The following is a 19,321-nucleotide window of genomic DNA, read 5'->3' as shown; positions in this document are numbered from 1 at the left end:
CAAAGCTGGGATCTCAGCATCCCTGTGAGAAACTGGGGATGGGCCCCAGCTCCCTTTTGGGGTTCATCCCGAAGTAAGCAGAACAGACCCACATTCCTTCCTCAGAAATCAAATCCCAGATGCCAGAATCACCTCTCCTGGTGAGCACTGCAATCTTCTTCCCATAACTTTGCAGTTAACAGCTATGGGGCAGGGCTAACACACCCCAGAGTGGGAGCCGTGCCTGGGGTGCTGGAGACCCTGCAGCGAGCTGGGGTGGGACCCCTAGTCTGCTGATGGGTGAGTGTCCCATCAGCAGCGCGCCAAGGGGAGGGTCCCCAGGGATAAGTGTGGGGTGTCACCCTTAAACTCCCGCGTCCCCTTCCCCTGCCAGCACTGGGGAGCTCTCTGCCTGCTGGTGCGGCTGGGGGCGGGGGGCAGAGGGGCAGGGCAAGAGTTAACCTACCTGCTCGGCCATCCCTTTTGGCTCCACCTCGGAGAGCGAGGGGAGGGAAAAGGGAAAAGTAGGAAAAGAGAAAAAAACAGAAGAGGAGGAGGAAGAGGGCAGAGAGAAGCGCCGGACCGCGGGCAGCCCGGCCAGCAGCGGAGAGACCGCCCCGTCCCACTCCCAGCATGTTCCAGTGGTGAGTGACTGGCGGGGAATGGGGACCCCCAGCCCCACTCTTGTCCCGTCCGATACCCTATTTTCCCTGCCCTCCTCTCCCGCGTCCTGCCCGGACCCCTTTTGCAACGGACTCCTGCCGAGGGGGTCCCCCGTTCCCCTCCTCACCGGGTCCCTTCCGAAGGGTCCCCATCCCACCGAGTGTCTCCCGAGGGGTGCCCCGGGAGCGGCTGGCTGGGAAGGGGCTGCTTGGCTGGGGAGGTTGCGGATGGGAAGGGGACAAAGGACGGCATCGGTCCCCTGTCCGTCTGTCCCCGTCCCGGGAGCGCCGCTCGCCCCAGCCGCAGCTCTGCAGAGAGCTCCCGGGGGGATCTTCGCCCGTCACCCGCGGGCCGGGGAACCCCGGGAACTCCGGGATTTTGGGGTGTGCGCTCCCAGCGCAAAGCTCGTCCGGCCCCGGGGACACGGGGCAGGGCTGGCGGTCGGTCCCGCTGCCCTCCCCGGGGCTGCCTGTCCCCGCAAAGGGCTGGTTCGGGTGGCAGGGCCGGGGAGAGCGCGGCCATGGGGAGCAGCCAGATATACCCGTGGGGTCTCTGTCCCGCGGCAGAGCCAGCCTGGAGCCAGATGCCCACGAGGGGAAACATCCACCTTTGCCTTTTCCCAAACCCTGCGTTTTTACCGCGTTGTGTTTAAGCCAGACATCTGTAAGAAGGGGATGTGTCCCCAGACAGCTCAGGACTGGGGACAACTGTCGTGAGTTGGGGCTCTGCCTGCACCCAGCCGGGATGGGCTGATTTTGGAGACATTTGGGTGCTTTCCAATTTGGAGACATTTAGGTGCTAGGAGCATCTTCTCCTAGATGAGGTCCCCCTCTCCCAAACCCTTGGCACTGCCGACAGAAAGGGCTCTATATTCTATATGGCAGTGCCTCCCCGCCTCAGTGACTGCATCTAATTGAGGAGCCAGAAAAATCCAAATAAATAGATAGCCCTGGCCGATAAAAGAGGTTTTCATTGCGGATCAAAAGTGGCTGTGTGCCTCTCTGGGGACGAAAAGTCCCAGTCTCCTGTGGCCTCGTCTGCCCCACAACATCACCACCTGAAAGAGAAGCTGCCCACTTCTAATTTGGGGGATTATATTTAACCACCCGGGGCACAGCGGTGGCCCGGCCGTCTCACAGGGCAGCTTTTCAGCTTTTTCTGGTGGAGAAAAGGGAGGAGGAGGAGCAGGCTGGGACCTTTTCGAAGCTGTCTTGATGGCACCAACACGGCTGTTGGGGCAGCTGGTCCTGGTTGGCCCCGGTGGGAGCTCCGCTGGGCGCGGGTTGTTGCTGTCCCCAGGCACTGCAGCGCCGGGTGCCCCAGGTTGTTGGGGACACTGCTGGTGCCAGGCTGGGAGTTGTGCCCAGAGCAGGGTGAGTTCTCTGTGAAGACCATGAACCCAAAGCACCTCCCTCGTCTCCTGCAAAGCCGTGGTTCTTGGGGTCTCCAGAGACCACAACCTTTTTTCTCCAAATTACTTTCCATCTGAGGAGACCACAGAGCAGAAAGACTCAAGATCAGAAAAGGTGCGCACATGATTATCACTCTTTTGCCGCCCCAAATCCTTGGTTTGGTGTGAGAATTGCCTGCGGTTGTGGCTCAGGGTCCCCTCAGTCCCCATCGCTTTTCTGCCGATGGAGGAACAGGGTTTCTTCAGGGCAGAACCTGGTGGTGCCCTCGTGGTTTGCACAGTCAGACCCATAGGAAAAATCGCAAATAGGTTTCTGTGAAAAAGCGAAAACTGTACTGGTGAGAGCTGGGAAATGGTGTCTGCTGAAGGAAGGAGAAATAAGTTTCTGTGCTGTTGTGCAATACCTCACCGATATACCTAGCTGTTCCCAGGCTGCCCACCCCTCCACCTCTTAGTAGAAGATGGAGCTCTCCCCTCACCCCCAGGACAGTGTCGTCTGCCTGAGCTGAAGTAAAAGGCAGAGACTCAAGGAAGGTAATGGGGGGTGAGCGGCTCTATGGGGCTCCTGCCTATGGCAGAGCCTCCCCAGGGTGGAACATGTCTGTGCCAGTTAGCGACAGCCCTACCCATGCAAATTGTTAAACTTATATCAGTAATTCCCTGCCTGCGGTTTCTGGGGAACCTCTGGCCATCCTTCAAGCTGGGTATGTTATCACGTTGTCCTTGGGGTGGTGGGGAGTGCAGTGATGGGGTGGGAGCACGGCTGGGCTCTCAAAATGGGATTAGGGCAGCTGGGGTTACTATACAAGGGTGACTGAGTTTATTTCTGCTCAGTGCCAGAGAGTGATGACAGGTTTTACACATTACTTCGCTGTGCAGGGGTTAAAGTTGCTGCTCTATCAGACCCAAGGGTTTCTAGGAACAGCCTCAGAGCTGTGTGGCCAGGGCTGAAGAGGGTTAAGGGAACGGTGAGATCTAATCAGAACTGCTCCCTCATCAGTCGCAGATGAGTGGCCACATATAAAACCGGATGGGGAATATCTATCCATTTACCCGTAATTACTTATTTCCACGCTTGCTCTCACAGTCCACATTAGCGATCACAGTTTTCCCACGTAAACGCAGGTCTGAAAAACTCTTTGTACTTGAGGGTGAAGCTGGAGACAGAAGATCCCAAATGCTCCTGGTTCCCCCATTCCTGTTTGGGGCTCCTGCATTTCAGGGTGGCCAGAGTCCCCTAGTGCAATGCTGTCCCCTGCCCTTGGGGGGCCCCACCGAGCAGGTGCATCGGTACAACCTGTGTCCCAAAACCCCAGCAGCTTCCTGGTGGTCCTGATCACAATTTGGTCCCCAGGGCCAGGAGAATTTCAAGGTTTTGGTTTTGTTTTTTTATTCTATCTGGAAATTACTTGGGTTAAAAGTTTCCGATTTCAGCCCCGAGCTCCTTCTCTGAACTGTCCAAAAGTGAAGGTGCCATCTGCCAGGTAGAGACGATCTTGGACCTTTCTGGCTCTAATGGGGAGGGGGAAGCTAAGGGTCTGTCCCCAGTGGGTGGCACCTGGGCTGGGACATGCTTCTGTCACCGAATGGACAGGTGCAGGAGAGCTGTGACACCGGTGCCACATCCTCCTCCTTCGGCTCCCAAACCGAGGTCCCCTGTACCCGCTGGCAGGGAAAGGGGCTCCGGGGGCCACCAAGCACCTTGCGTGAGCCCTCAGCGCAGGAGTGGCTGGAGATGGGGCTGTCCTTGGGACGCTGTTAGGACACCGGTGGGCATGTGGAGCCCAGCTGTCACGCCACTGCCCGCTGCACATCTGCATGTGGACATGGCCCGAGGCAACTGGAGCAGGCAGAGCTGAGGCGGGAGGAAATTGGTGCAGATGTGCCAGCTGTGGAGGGGAGCTCGGAGGCAACACAGTGCGGACGGGAAGAGCGGGCAGCTCCTCTCCTCCATGGCAGCAGGGGGAGAAACGCACCTTTAACTGCATGGAAAGCAGTTGGGGGGTATTTGGTGCATCGGTAACCTCTGAGTGCAGCCTTCCTGCTGTCCCAAGGACCGCAGGAGGGTCCCTCCCAAGCCCCGGTGAGCTCCAGGGTTTGTCCCAGGAGCCGGCAGCTTCCCAGGTGATGGGTCTGCAGCGGGGAGGTGGGATGACCCCACAAGGGGCTTGTTTTGATCTACCATCCCCAGTCCCCCACAAATCCTGCCCATGCAGGTATGATTGGCTGCAGGCTGGGAAAATCTGCTCCCAAACTTGAGATCTCCAGTGGTGCAAATCCCAGCGGTGCATCCACCGTCCTTATCCTTACATCGCAAATGACAAATTCTTTTGTCCCGATCTGCCATTGTGAAATGAAACGGCAATGTCTGCTCCGTGATGATTTTCCATGGTCTTCCTGGCTCCTGTTTCTCACTGTTGTATAACCTGTGATGCCAGTTTAGGGCCACAGGCAGTAGGTCTGTGTTTTGGAGCTAATGCTTCTATGGAAAAGACAATTCCCTTCTGCTCTTGTCCTAAATGGCAACTTTCAGATGTCTGAAACACAGCTTCCCCGTGGGACTTTCCTTCAAACCAGCTGCTTTGCTGAAGGTCTCATCCTGACTTCATCTCTCTTGCTTGACCCGTTTTCTTGTTTCCCGCGAACGCTTCCTGGCAAACCTGGGTCACCAGGTGACACCGCAGTCACCTGCCACGTGGCTTATGCCTGTCCCTGCGGTTAAGTGCGGCCCCAGAGCTGCCCCACAAGTAGGATGCAGGTGGGAAGAGCATGCGTGGACATGTCCCACAGCTCTTCCCACAAGGGTGCTGCCCATCAGAAGGTGATGGGACATAGATTATGAGCATCCTGTGACGTCTCCAGGAGGTGCTTTTGCAGACAAGCCTCTCACCTGTAGTTTCCTCTCTGTAACCCCCTGTGTCGTCCCTTTAGGAAGAAGACCATCTACAAAACAGGCTGCCTTTCCTTCTTGCTGGTGATCACGGTGATGGTGCTGCAACGGGGAATGGCGCCCAGCCAGTTCATGCAGGGCCAGCAGCAAAAAGAGCTGAGCCCGCCGGAGCCCTTGAAAATGCAGAAGAGAGACAATGACAACACATTCTCCATGACCAGCACTTTCTGGAAGAGCAAGAAGGAGAAAGCTCCGCTGAAGGAGGAGGAGAGCGTGACGGCAAAGCAAGTGAAATCCTGGGATGTCACCACTACCAACTGCTCCGCCAACCAGAATTTCAGCAAGATGGACTGGTTCAAAGGGATGGAGCCCAACTTCCAGCAGTTCCTGCTCTATCGACACTGCCGCTACTTCCCCATGCTGATCAACCACCCCGAGAAATGCAGCGGGGACGTCTACCTGCTCATCGTGGTCAAGTCTATCATCACGCAGCACGACCGCCGCGAGGCCATCCGGAGGACCTGGGGCCAGGAGAAGGAGGTGGATGGCAAGAAGATCAGGGTGCTGTTCTTGCTGGGCATAGCCTCCAAGGAGGAGGAGAGAGCCAACTACCAGAAACTGCTGGATTACGAGAACCGCATCTATGGGGACATCTTGCAGTGGGATTTCCTAGACAGCTTCTTCAACCTCACCCTCAAAGAGGTCCATTTCCTGAAGTGGTTGAACATCTACTGTGACAACGTCCGCTTCATCTTCAAAGGTGATGATGATGTGTTTGTGAGTCCCAGCAACATCCTGGAGTTCCTGGAGGACAAGAAGGAGGGTGAGGACCTCTTTGTGGGGGATGTCCTCTACAAGGCCAGGCCAATTCGGAAGAAGGAGAACAAATACTACATCCCCAGCGCTCTCTACAGCAAAACCAACTACCCGCCTTATGCAGGAGGTGGGGGCTTCATCATGGATGGGCCCCTGGCCAAGAAGCTGCACAAGGCCTCAGAGACGCTGGAGCTGTACCCCATCGACGACGTCTTCCTAGGGATGTGCTTGGAGGTCCTCAAAGTATCACCTGTTGGGCACGAGGGCTTTAAAACTTTTGGCATTGTGAAGAACAAGAACAGCAAGATGAACAAGGAGCCGTGTTTTTTCCGGGGTATGTTGGTGGTTCATAAACTGCTGCCTCCAGAGTTGCTGCAAATGTGGGACTTGGTCCATAGTAACTTGACGTGCTCAAGAAAACTCAATGTCCTTTAGCTCAGTCTCTTTGGAGAGCTGGGACTGGAGGGGCTGGACGACTGATCCCTGCTCTGGGACGGGATGAGCCTCTGCTGGTGGCACTAAAGTCCTTCAGGAGCATCTCCCTCTGGGGCAAGGGGGGCAGAGACATTGTGCTCACGGACAGGGTTTGTGATAGTGTTTGTTCCTGTACTGTAATGTGGTTCACTTATCTCCAGCTGGGTTGGGGGTTGTTGAAAATGAAAAGAGAAAAAACAAAAAAAGAAAAAAAAAAAAAAGGGAAGAAAAAGAAAAAACAAATCTAGCACAAAATGAAGAGAGAGAGAGGGGGCAGAGGGGTCTGTGCCCTGCTTTAGGTACTACCTCCACCAGAGCAATGAACAGCGGCGTGGGGGAAGGCAGGGAGGAACGTGGCACAGGCGTTTTCTGGACATTCGCAGGGTCTGGCTATCCAGGGAAGCCACTCCAAGGGAGCCAAGTGGTTTTGAAGTATGTGAGGCCCCAGGACTTAAAAGTCAAGGGGATTTTATTTGTTATCTCATCTCAAATTTCTCCTCCGTGCAAGATTTTAATGACGTTGAACCTGTGTGCATTGGGTCCAGCCCTGCCAAAGTCCTCTCTGTGTCCCCACCGTGCGGCTGGGGAAAGGGCCTCTCCCCCGCGGCCGGACCTCGCCAGCCCCTGTTACAGCTGCTGGGATTCAGCTGGGCAGTCAGGGGATTTGGGGTCTTTGTCCCCTATAGATGGTCCCAGACGATGGTGGCTCCCAGCACCAGCCCGGGCTGTGCTTGGTTCCCCAGCTGCGCTGTGCGTGCACTCAGAGGAATGCAAGCAGCCAAAATTCCTCAGGGATTTGTTCCTTCTGGCAGGAAAGGACGGGACCGGCTGCCCTTGCCCATGGCCAGGGAAGCAACAGAGAAACTTGGTTGTCTCCAGCTGGAGAAGCCCAGGGGTTTATCATACCTGGGACCCAGCTCCAGTGCCGCCGTCACAGGGGTTTGGTGCAGGGACCCCCTCCCCTTGCGTCAGGACTGCTCTGGTGGGGTTGTTTTGGAGGGGAGAACAGCCCCCAGAGACCCTGCACATGCCCATGTTGGACTCAGCCCCAGTTTTGCAGCGAGGGTGATGCCCCAGGGCAGGTTGGAGCGCATTGATCCCACCCTGGCACGCAGAGCAGGGTCCAAGGCTGCTGTTACACGCCACGTCTGCTGCTCTCAGGATTGTTGCAGTGCTTGTTTTGACAGGGTGATGCCAAGGAGCATAACAGGGAGCAGTATCATGAGACACGACCCTTTTCCTTTGGGCCAAAAGGGCCACTGGAGCTGCTGAGTGCAGCCCTGAGCCAGCTGCCGTGATGGAAAACCCCTGACGCAGAGACACGTGGCCACGCCGGGGCCACAGACGCTCTTCAGCCACAGACTGCAGGCATGAGCAAAGCCACAGACGTGTACAAAGCCACTTGTGTGCACGGTCCCCGACATGCCAGCCCGCGGGCTCTGCAGATGCTGATGTCCCCATGCGCAGGGCTTGCACGCCCAGATGTCCCTGCACAAAGGTGGACCCGTAGCACCCCCACAGCCCCAATCCCGCTGTCGAACATGGACACGTGCGCTCGCTCTCTCTCCCTCTCTGGTGCCAGATATTGAAAGGAAAAAATTTTTACTACCTCAAAGGTCCCCCTGTGCAGTGCCTTTTTTTTTTTTTCCCCCCTTTCCTTTTCTTAATGTGTTTTGGAAATGGGCCTGGTTCATTTACTCCAAGTCTGTGTGTTCCCCGGGTTAGAAAACAAACAAAAAAAAGGGCATAAACCAGCCAAAAAAGACACCCTTGTGCCAAGCTACACCGCTTCTCGGCAAACGTCCCTTGTCTGCTCAGACGATGCAAAGTTGAAGAGGAGCAAGAGAATGACCCCGTTGCTGCCCTGGGCTCGGCCACTGGTGACAGGGCTGGGGACAATACTGTGAAGTTTTGTGTTCTGATGCACCCACTGTCACCGTGTCCCTGGGGCAAGTGCCACCACTGCCGGGCAGAGCCCCAAGGGCATTTTCAGTCCTTGCTGGACTGAGGCGGCACACACGCTCCTTCACTTTCCTGTCCCTTCCCTCCTTCCAACGGGACAACGTTCAGAAATACTTTCCGAATCGACACCTCGGTAATATACGTCAGGTACATTAGGCTGTATGTTTATCCTACGTGCAGGGACAGCTCTTGCTCTCTGTAGCAACACATATGTTGAGCCAGGGCTGCATGCAGAAATCTTTCCATGTTGCTCTTCACCTGGTGGGACCTGTACAGAGAAACCCTGTAGATTGGTGAATATTCTAGTTTCTAAATAAAGGTTGAAAGAAGGAGAAGAAAAAAAGAATATCAGAACAAACAAGAAGCAAACTCTCACCTCGTGTCGTTGTTAGCGGGTTTCTGCTGGTTGGGAAGTAAACCTGGTAATGGGTTCCAGTGGCCAAGCAGCTGCTGGGAGCGGGCGTTTGGGGCTGTGGCTGCTGTGCTTGGCTTGGCACGGTTCCTCCCAGAGCCAGACATGGTGTTTAACACGGGCCAGCGGATTTTTTTGTCTCTGGTCCATACACTCATCCAGCTGCACTTCAAACCCTGGTAAACTGGGCCATCCTGGCACCCCACAGTGACACACTCCACACCTCACCTGTGGGAAGAGCTGCTTCAGCAGGTTTGGAAGCTCACCTGTTTTGTGGAACACCCTCTCCTCACGTTGAAGGAGATCTCCACCTTGCTGTCCTCACCACCCTCTTCACAGCAGGATCTTGCTTACTTTTTGTTGCCCCAGCCCAAGCACAATGGGATACGCGTGTCCACAGTGACCTTGCAGTGGAGTAAATCAGCTGCAAGGACCAACCTGCGTGAGGTTTGAGCCTGGCTGGAGTGAGGAGGAAGAAAGCCCTGGATGAGCCCATGGGTCTCACCTCCGTGTTCGGGCTTGCACCCAGTTTGGCTGCTTGCCATGCCGATGGGGAGCAGAGAGGCCAGCAAAGGGGCCTGGGACATGCTGGACTTGGCAGGTTGGGCCACCTGCCAGCAGGTCCAACTTCTCTGTGGTACCTAAGATGTCACGGGTGGGGAAATAAAGCAAACGCGGAGTGGATGCACTTGTGGCAGTTCTTGCCCTTTCTCTCCCCAAGGTGACGCAGGGCTCTCTCCTGCTGCTGTGGGACTCCTCACAGGGTACCAGCGTGTGAGCAAACACTCCAGCCAGGGATCCAGAGTGGGAGCAGGACCCATGTTCTGGTGTGGAAGTGGGGCTGAGCCTCACGGTGCAGGGCTGAGGTCGGCTGTAGGACAGGGAGGCGAGTTACAGCAGGGACAGGAGGCGGGAAGGTTCGGTGCACCCCAAAACCCTGTTGTTCAGCCTCCACCACGCGTGACCGGGGGACACATAGACACGCACACCTACACGCACACCCACACTGACCCGCGGGCGGCTGCTGCCCCCTGGCAGCCGGGCCCGGCGCCGCGCTCCGACCATTTGCCAGCGGGGCTGGCGAGCTAAGATGGCTGATGGGCGAGCGCTGGGGGAATGGGAAACGACACACAAACCCCCTCCTCGGGGCTCCAGCAGCGGCAGCACCCTCTGGCCAAAAGCGATCGCTCCCCCGCTGGTTTTATAGTGAACCATTTACACGCAGGGAACCCTTCTTGTCCTCCAGGAGCAGCATTGGAGGAGCTGCATTCCACGGCAAAAAGCAGCTCCTGGTGTCACACACACGGGCAGAGCAGAGGTTTAAGGTCAGTGTCCACTCCCTGGGAAGCAAAAGCCCACAGGACGCCAGCCAGCTACACCCCTTGCCACCACAACTGCCCCAAAACAGCTGCCCCATTGTTTTCTGCACACAGGTGCCAGCCCTGTCCCCTCACAGCTGCCACTGCTGGAAAAAGCAGCCAGTAATCAGTGCCAGGGGACTGAGCAGGACCCGCTGCCCTCACCCCTGCCCCGGTGAGAGTGCTCGCCCTTCCCAAACCTGAGGAACATCCAAGGGAGGTGGCTGTTGAAGGCAGCAAGCACAGCTTCTTCTCCAACCCCATGTTTCCATGGATTTGCTTCACACTTGACAAGCCAAGAGAAGAGGCAACACCTGTGAGAGCGTGAGTGAGGTGCCATGGCCTTGGTACAAGATGCAATTTACTCGTTTGTTTTTTTAAAAAAAAAATTAAAAAAAGCAATTGGCTGGCATGCAATAATACATACATCTTCAAGTATGGGTTGTGGGCATGGGGCTTACCTTGACTATCCTATTCCTTCCCGCAAGCAGCGCACACGGACACCGTGGGAGCCGGTGCAGAGAGCAGGAACCGCACCAGGAGCTGCTGCCTGTGGCGTTAATGGCCTTGAGAGGCAAGGCAGCCCTGGACAGAACATTCCCCGCCTCATTTAGTGGCACAGAAGTAACACGAACCAGTTTAGGTCCTTTAATCTGTCCAAGACAGGGTGCTGAAGCACAAATGATAAAACATTCTGCATTTTTACAGCAAAAATGCTACAGAAGTTTATAGGAAAAAAAAAAATATTTTTGTACATGGGTAAAACATTATAAATTCAAGACAACTCACAGACAAGGGCTAAACTCCCACATCTATCGCTCGTTTTTTAAAAAGTTCATGTGAATAGGCAAGCAGTCAAAATGGCTTGCTCTCTCTTCCTTGAAATGAAAATTGTATCTTCCAAGTCGCTCACAGCACTGCTTCGCACCTTGGAATGTCCTCCGAAGGCTCCGCCAAGATAAAAGGAGAATAAAAACCCCCGGAGTCCTTTCAGATAGTCTCAGAGAGCAGGAGAAGGGAGAGAAAAGGGGATGTTTATTCAAACTTGATCTTCTTCCCTTGTGGCTTGTGGTCTCCACCTCCTCCTCTGCCTCCTCGGAAGCCACCTCCTCTACCTAGAAAGAAAATTAGGCGAAGAATCAGAGCTACAGGTCTCCTTGCACAGATACCGCTGCCCTTCCAAACCCATCTCGATTCAAATCGAGCGCTCTGTGGCAGTGCTACACCATAATCCCCAGAATGGCTTGGGATTAAGTTTTAAGCATGCCCCCCTAGAACAGCAGCATTTCTCTCTTCTTACCTCCGAATCCTCTGCCACCGCCTCTGCCACCAAATCCACCTCTTCCTCCTCGGCCGCCTCCTCTGCCACCACGACCACCAAATCCGCCACCACCGCCACGCTGAAAGTCACCCTTCGGCTTGGCAAAATCCAGGATCACTTTGTTTCCATCTATCTCTCCGTCTTCCATGGCTTCTTTAGCTGCTTTGGCATCTTCTGGGGAGCTGAAGTCCACAAATCCAAACCTAGGAAATGCGTTAAGACAGTCAGAATCCACAAGCTGCAGCGCCACCAACAGGTACCTGATCATAATCCCTTCAGAAACACCTGCCCTGTGCAACCACAGAGGGGTCAGGGCTGTCACTTGTAGAACAGCAGCGGCTCATCACAACCGAGGGAGCCCCATTGTGAGTGCGCCAGTGCTGAACAGTTTATATTCTTCTCGTGCGAATCCATAGGCTGCCACGGATTTGTCGGCAGGAAGGAGCTCATTGAGAAGTGAGCACACGCTGCGCTCTGCAGACACACACAAAACTCTAAGCTTGTTCTATGCAAGTTACCGCCTTCAAATACCCACCCACATAAGCAGGAGAAACCCCGCATTGCATAAACCCACTCAAGTGAGGCTCTTTGCAGCAACGGAACTAATCCCAGGTGATGTTTAACATACCCTTTAGATGATCCAGTGTCTCTGTCTGTGACTATTCTAGCGCTGATAGAGCCTTCAAATGATTCCCTTAGTGTCTCCTCCGTGGTGTCCTCAGAAAGGCCTCTGACAAACAACGTTTTGCTTTGTTCTGTGGAAAGAGAACGCATTCCAAGATCATGAAGCCTGAGCAAGACAAGCATCAGTTTCCTAACATCACATCCCACTTCCACTACTGGCTCCCGGGACACCTCTCAGGGCTGAGAGGTTTGAAGTCACAGCTCAGGCACTTCAAAGTCCTTGAAAACTTTCTCAAGACTGCAGTTAGAACCTTATATCAAAGTATCTCCATAGCCAACCTGGTACTGTCAAAAACCATCTTTTATTTGTTACTTAGATGTTTGCATCAATAGGGATGCTAACTGGACAGACACTGCTGGATCAGCACTTGACTATCTAGAGGACTTTGGCTATAGTTTCATCAGCATTTCAGATAATCAGTCATCATATCCAGCACATTCACTTATGGTACAAGTCTTTCACTCCACAGGCATGCTTTTTTCCTAAAAATAATTTAAAAAGCAGGATCAAATGATCAAACACTTACGATTAAATCCTCCTCTTGCATTCATGTTCCCTTTCTGCCATCCTTGTGAACTGAACTCCAGCCTGATTGCTCTGCCTTCGATCTCTGTGTTGTTACAGGAATTCAACGCCTCTTTGGCATCCTCAGTTGTGGGAAATTCTACAAACGCGTACCTGTGTGGAGAGGAAGAGTTCGGTCAGCCTGGGAGCACGAGGGATTTGTGGAGGTAAGTGGTTCACAATGGTGAGTCAGGAGACAGGACAACGTACCCTTTAGGCCTGCCCTGGTTGTTCTGTGGCATCTTGATGGAAGAAGCTTTCTTAAAGAGTTCTTGGAGAGCCTCTTCTGAAGCTGCGTACGCGAGGTTGTTGACAATTAAGGTCTTCGACTCCCTCTCTCCACCTCCTGTGGAGAAAACTCACTGCTGTAGGTGCAAGTTTGGATAAGGAGAGCTCTCTCTTCCACCAGGCACATCCTCTCTAGCGTGCAAGTAGCACTGCTCCCCCTCCACCTCAAGCTGAGGCATGAGGTTAAGTGCAACACTGTTTTGGTCACCTACACTGTTTGTCCCCTTTGTCCAAAACACGCAGTAGAGACAGGAAATGCACAGGATGTAAAGCGCAAGTTCGGCAAAAGGTCCCTTCCCAATATCTTACAGTTTTCCTACAGTGCCTTTAAGTTACTCTACCCCCCCACAAACTTCTGAAACAAGTGGATTTAAAATCCAAGTGTCATTTGTATGCACATTACTGGACTGGAAAAGTACCTTTCTGATGTTCTTGATGGCTCTTCTCACCCGTGAAGTCAATAACCATGGCACGACCATCGATCTCTGTGCCCTGCTTCTCCTCTAGAGCTTTGTTTGCCTCAGCTTCTGTTTTAAATTCAATATAGGCCATCCTACAGGACAGAAGAGAACATAAGCAAATGTCTCCTTCCAGAAACAACTAAGTTCAGGAATGGGGGGGAAGGAAGGATGTGAAATAAAATTGCTTCAGAAATTAGCATTTTCAGTACACCTAATGCAGCAGGCTCATTAAGGTAGCTAAAGGGCACAAGCTTATCAAAATATGCCAGGAGTCTGAAGAACAGCAGAAATCCAACAGTCCTCTCGGCTACATACCCTTTGCTGTTCCCCTCCTTGTTCATTACTATTCTGATTTCTAGTGCGTTTTCAAACACATCTTTCATTTCATCTTCAGTTAAGCGGTAGGGCAGGTTCTTGACGAACAGTGTTCTAGCATCTCTCTCTGCAAATAAAGAAGAAACAGTTACTTTCACATTACCAGCTCAAAGTCCTCTCTCATCTACACTGCCAGTTCAGTGAGAACCACAGTGAGCTAATCCAGCAGACAATAAACTGCAATTAACATTCTCATTTTCAGAAGCTGAAAAAGCAACTATTATGCAAGTGAATTAGGTTGCCATTGTACTTCTCTTAGAAGCACCAAGTTCAGAAAAACAGGTCCTAAAGCTTCAGAAAGAGCCACATTTTCCTCCTCGGAACACTCCCCCCAATATGCACTATTTCTTGAGATCACATTTCCAGATAACCCAGTCTGAACTTGCATATCTGTATATTAGCAGGCCAGGAACATCTGCCTTAAAAGAACAAAACGAGAAAGATCTGCCTCAAAAGAGCAGAATAGTGGCCATCAGTAACACTGCCAGCTTGCTCCAAGGCCCAGTTATGACAGCTTTTTTTGGATATGCACAGGTATTCAGAGTTATGGGCTGTACCTTTCTTATTTTCTTTTATTGTCTCCTTGCTCTTTGCCTTTTCCAGCTTGACTTCCAAACCCATGAGCTTCTTTCCATTCAGTTGGAGAGCTTTATCCAGATCTTCAGCAGATGAGAAGTCTACGTAGCCAAACCGCCTGAAAGAGTAACCTTACTATTTAAACTGATCTTTCTCTAGCAGCAGAAAGCAGAAACCCAGAACCAGAGAGGTTCTCATGGGTCAAGTTAAGAGTGTAAATCAAATGAATGCTAACTGGCCCACACAACCAAAACAGTAGAGAACAACAAAAGCTGCATGCCAGCAAGTGTTACACCCTTGTCAGGACTGTGCCTCTTCCAGCTTCCACCCACTACCAACCAACTATCCCAGTATCCTGAAAGGAACCAGCATCAGCACAGTTATACCCCTCCAACCAAATTACTGACAATTAAAAGAAATAAGCAGCAAAATTCTACTAAGGAACTCACTTGGAAGCACCAATTCTGACATCTAAAGCTTCAATATTCTTCTTCCCAAAGAATTCTTTGATGCCAGTCTTCAGTTCTTCAAAGTCCTTGGTAGAGACCAGATTTCCCACAAAGACGGAGAAAGCTGAAGTGGGACCTTTGAATGTAAAGATGAGAGTTTTTGTTTGCTTGTTTAAGAATTAGAAACCAGCCTCCAACAGCTTTAGCACATCAGTTTCAGCTCAAAAAAGTGACATCACACTTCAGTATTAAGTCCCTTATAATCATCATTTGTGCTGGAAAAAAAACCCACTTGGCATCCTGTCCCTTCAGTTATGTGCCTCACCCACAGTACAGTAACAGTCCACCAAACAAGAATCGTTTGATGGCCACAAGCTACTTACCGTCTGTTTTCTTTTTCTTGGCCTCTGGTGCACTTTTATTGGCCATTTCTTTCTTCCTCTTTCCAGGTGCTTCTTTGACAGGTTCTGCGATAGAGAACAAAACAATGAAATAAAAGCATAAAACAACTTTTCCTATACTCAGTCAACACAGGAGCATTAATCTTTGCAACGGTCATGCATGAGACTTTCTCTTGTCACTACAGCAACTGTTCCTCAGCCCAAAAGACCACGACATAGGACAAAGGTTTTGCTCAGGTATCTTTCCTGTTATTAGAGAGTTATGGTCTCAAAAGCATTTAAACTCACTTTCATCCTCGCTTTCCTCTTCGGCATCCTCTTCATCCTCCTCCTCCTCATCTTCGTCCTCATCTTCATCATCATCCTCTTCATCTTCCTCATCTTCAGACTCCGCCTTGGCTTTGACTGGCACAGCCTTTGCTGGAGTGGGCTTCTTCACCTGCACAGGGGTTGTGTCCATGGCTTCATCTTCAGACTCTGAAACAAGTTGAGCACAAGATTTCAGACATGTTCAAGATTAAACACCTTTTTAGACTAAGAAAAGAATCTTTTGACGTAAAGAAGTGCTTTTCATGCCTTCGTAAGTCTGTATGTTCTCAGAATAGGAGTTTAATATATTTATAGTGTGTCTTAAAAGCTGCCTCTTCCTCAAGTCTTAATGTAATTAAGGCTAATACCTGTTCCCCAAGAGTAAAAAGTTTTACTAGCAACAGGGAAATAAACACCCACTCAGCCCACGTCAGCTGGGCAGTAAATGCAGACACACACACTCTCCATCACTCCCACTAATCCATTACGCTACTCCCCTCTAGCTCCCAATAAGCATTTGTTAGTTTAACATCTTTTTTAAGAGTCACACAAAGTTTTCCTAAATCCTACATACCATCGTCTTCCTCCTCATCATCATCCTCCTCGTCATCATCTTCTTCTTCGGATTCTTGCTTTGCTGGCACAGCCGCAGGCTTCTTGGCTGGTACTGCTGCAGGTTTCTTGGCTGCAGGCTTCACAGGCACTGCCGGTTCCTCCTCATCTGCACCAACAGGACAGCGAGTGTTTACCCACAGCGCTCAGCCTGCAAACTTCACTAGTAAAGTACTTTGCTTCACAAGGTTTTGGCAAAGTTCAGGAAAGAATGATCAGGATACTAGATGCTTCATATTCTGCATGTAATGCAGCTGCAGCCCCCAAGTTCTCCAGACTTCACCGATTCCCCACCTTTCTCCCCTCGCTACCTCTCAATCAATAAACCCCCTTCTCACAACTATTAAATCATACTAAGCTTCCAATTCCAAATGTACTCAAATTCAGCAACTTTATCAGATCACCTTTAGTCAACATATATAAGGATGAACCCATTTCAACAGTAACTTACCAGAATCTTCTTCCTCTTCTTCATCATCCTCTTCCTCCTCATCGTCATCTTCCTCATCATCTTCATCTTCCTCCTCACTCTCTTCCTTCTTGGCATTCTTTCCATTTTTCGCTCCCTTAGTTAGGACAGCAGCCTTTTTAGGCGATGGAGCAACAGCCTTTTTAGCTGGAGTAGCCACAGCCTTCTTGGCGGGGGTAACCGCCTTTTTTGCAGGAGTTGCTGCCTTCTTTGCAGGGGTGGCAGCCTTCTTGGCTGGCGTAACTGCTGCTTTTTGCTGTTTCTTCGGAGGGATCATCTGAAATACACACTAGTGTAAGACTCTTATGCTGGCCCTTTAAGCTACTATTACTTCAATAGCAGGCAAATATACAGCAACTGTAATCTAAAACCTTAATTGCCTATTCTGTTCAATTAATACAGCTCAAAACCAGCTTTTTCATGCTTTTAACAGCATTAAACCATCTCCAAATTCCTTGGTTCTGAAGTGATCTCTCTAGTAGCATTCAGCAGCTTGAACCTTTTAATCTTGCACATTATTTCTGATAAATCACTTATTGCTGATGCTCTAAAGTAATTAATCATTCACTTTTTCATTAGTATTAGGAACAGCTTTAAGATCCCAGCAGTCCTTCCCAAGCCTGAAAGTACAGACCTAGCCATTAAGTGAGTTTTCCCACATTATTTTCTTCTTATGAAATCCAGTTTATTCGTTAACCAGTTAGCTGACAGACCCCAATTATTTAATAGTGTTGATTTGCTGTCACATAATATGTGCCCCCCAAGCCTCATGACACTTTTATAACACATGAGTCCTTTTGCTAAGGAATCTTCTCAGGTTTCCTGAAGCAGAGTCTCAGGCATGACCCAAGTGAGTTAAGCTCTGTAAGACCTACAGTTTCTAATCAAGTTCTGTGGGAAGTAGTACGCCAGATATTTCAATAACCTAAGACCTGAACATAGACTAAGCCAGTGTGTAATTCCTAATACTTCTGACTTCATTTCTAGATCAATCACCTCTTCTCCGCTGCTTTCCTCTAGCTCAGAGGACTCTTCTTCCTCACTTTCCTCGACCTTTTTGGGGGGAGGAGCCATTTTTTTCTGTTTGGTCTGATTCTTGGGAGTCTGAAAAAAGAAAAACCCACAAGAGTGCGCTCTGTTAGGCAGCGTTCGTTCGTTCCCCTGCCCGGGCCCCAGCAGCGCACGGACGCCCCGAGGCGCCCCGGCCACCGGCGGACAATCGTCCCCACCACGTGGCGGCCCAGCCCGCTCCCGCGGCGCCCAGCGCGGTCCTGCGCTGGGACGGGGGTCCCGGTCCCGGTCCGGTCCCGGCGGTGCTGCCCCCGCCGCTCCGCGGGCGCTCCCGGGGGCGCCCCGCGCTCCCACGTGCTCGCTCTCCCCGCGCACCGCGTGGCCGCGTAGCCCCGCCCCCCCCGCGCTGCGCGCGCTCGCACGCGGCGCGCGCGGCGGTGCTTCCCTCCTTCCCCCCCCCCCAACTTTAGACGCACCGCGGCCCCCCCGGGGTCCCCCCGGGTTCGTTCCCGCTCCCCCTCCCGCCGCCGGGCCCCGCGCCCGCCAACATGGAGATCGGGACGGGGGGAGGCTTGAAACCGCTCCCGGCGGCCGCGGCCCCTCCCCTCGCCGCCATCTTCACGCTCAGGGACAGGCCTGGAAAGCCCGGCGCGGCCTGGGGAGGCGGCGGCGGGAAGGCGGCCCGGTTCCCCCCCGACCCCGCCGCCACCCAGCGCCCTCCGTGCGCCCCGCCATGGCGGCGGCCGCTCGTTCCCCGCCTGGCGGCCGATCGCGGCTCCGCCCGGCGCCCTCACCTTGGCGATCTTCACCATGATGGCGGCGGTGCCTGGCGGCGCTGGGGCGGCGGCCGATCTGGCTCAGGAGGGAGATTAGGCACGTCCGGCGGGGCGGCGGCGAGGAGCAGAGTGGGCCCCGGGGGGGTCAGCGGGAGTGGCGGCGAGGCGCTGGCAACCCGGACCGGGGACTGATACGAAAGAGCGAGCGCAGGCCCCTTCCGCTCGCTTGCCTAGCCCTGCACTAGGCCACGCCCCCTCCGCCCCCGCTTCGGCCAATCGCCGCGCTCTCCGCGCCGCCCAGCCAATCACAGCCCCCGCCCCTCGACCCTCTCCGCCAATCTTCCCCGCGTTGCGATCAGCCAACGGGAAAGCGCGTTACAGCCGCCGGCGAGAGCGAGACTGTGAGGCGGGGGGCAAGAGCGGGGGGAACACCCTGGCCTCCCGGGAGGCATCGGCGTTTGCCAATGAGAGGACGGCAACTCGGCGCTTGCGCCCTGATTGGGTGGTGGGACTTAGGGGAGTGTGGGCGTGGCCGGGGTCCGCGGGAGAGCACGTGGCGGCCGGATGGCCACGTGGTGGAGCGGGGCCGGGGGTCCCGGGGGCGGCCCCGCGGTGTGCGCGGCACCGGGCGGCCCTGCGGCGGCTCCGGGGGCGCGGCTCGGCCTGAGCACGTTGTTACCGTGTTGTTTGGCCTTGCCAAAGGGACTGGGCTAGGGTCTCCTCAGCACTGCCCCCGGCATCCCCTCCCCGGCCCTCGGGCGGCACTGAGCCCCCTTGCACAGCCTGAAGGAGCATCCGCAGGCGCTGCTCAGTGTGCAGCTGCTGGCGCTGCAGTTGGCACAGGAGCACCCAGCAGCTGCTGCCCTGCACTGGCTCCCAGCAGGGAGAAAAGGCCCAGCGCTGGGGAGGAGATAAAACTCTTGTGTGCCCAATGAATGCTTTTTAATTTATTTATTGAAAGATTACACCAGCTGTCACCCTGAGGAGTTTCACCCCGGTGGCTATAAAGTCAGGGTAGGAATGACTCCAGGGCACTGCAGCACCCCTGTTCAATTTGCC

At 53.2% G+C, this 19,321-nt stretch overlaps 2 protein-coding genes across 2 annotated transcripts; one reads left to right on the top strand and one right to left on the bottom strand.

Annotated features, from left to right (window-relative positions):
* Positions 1-4,832: 4,832 nt before the first annotated feature.
* B3GNT7 (UDP-GlcNAc:betaGal beta-1,3-N-acetylglucosaminyltransferase 7) lies at positions 4,833-6,194 on the top strand (the record flags this gene model as incomplete). Its single annotated transcript, XM_080349693.1, has 2 exons — positions 4,833-4,874; positions 4,950-6,194. The coding sequence occupies 2 exons, from the start codon at positions 4,833-4,835 to the stop codon at positions 6,192-6,194; spliced, it is 1,287 nt and encodes a 428-aa protein (XP_080205819.1).
* A 4,405-nt stretch (positions 6,195-10,599) lies between these two features.
* Positions 10,600-18,492, bottom strand: NCL (nucleolin). The gene is made up of 15 exons (XM_080349995.1): positions 18,281-18,492; positions 17,472-17,579; positions 16,458-16,752; positions 15,969-16,115; positions 15,374-15,562; positions 15,068-15,151; positions 14,685-14,820; positions 14,217-14,353; positions 13,600-13,726; positions 13,243-13,376; positions 12,746-12,881; positions 12,498-12,649; positions 11,915-12,041; positions 11,266-11,489; positions 10,600-11,080 (listed from the first exon to the last, which is right to left on the bottom strand). Exons 1-15 carry the CDS (start codon positions 18,296-18,298, stop codon positions 11,001-11,003), a joined length of 2,094 nt encoding a protein of 697 aa, XP_080206121.1. The 5' UTR covers positions 18,299-18,492; the 3' UTR covers positions 10,600-11,000.
* Positions 18,493-19,321: the final 829 nt, after the last annotated feature.

Source organism: Nesoenas mayeri (assembly GCF_963082525.1).
Source record: "Nesoenas mayeri genome assembly, chromosome: 9".
Lineage (NCBI taxonomy): Eukaryota > Metazoa > Chordata > Aves > Columbiformes > Columbidae > Nesoenas > Nesoenas mayeri.
The sequence above is the reverse complement of the archived record's forward strand: the minus strand, read 5'-3'. Positions and strand labels throughout refer to the sequence as shown.

Bases quoted from the DNA above. Each gene is read 5' to 3' on its own strand.
- NCL (XM_080349995.1), bottom strand. The intron at 15,152-15,373 runs GTGAGTTTAAAT...TCTCTATCGCAG, and splicing joins AGAGGAAAGCGAGGATGAAA to AACCTGTCAAAGAAGCACCT. The intron at 12,650-12,745 runs GTACGTTGTCCT...CTCTCCACACAG, and splicing joins AACCAGGGCAGGCCTAAAGG to GTACGCGTTTGTAGAATTTC.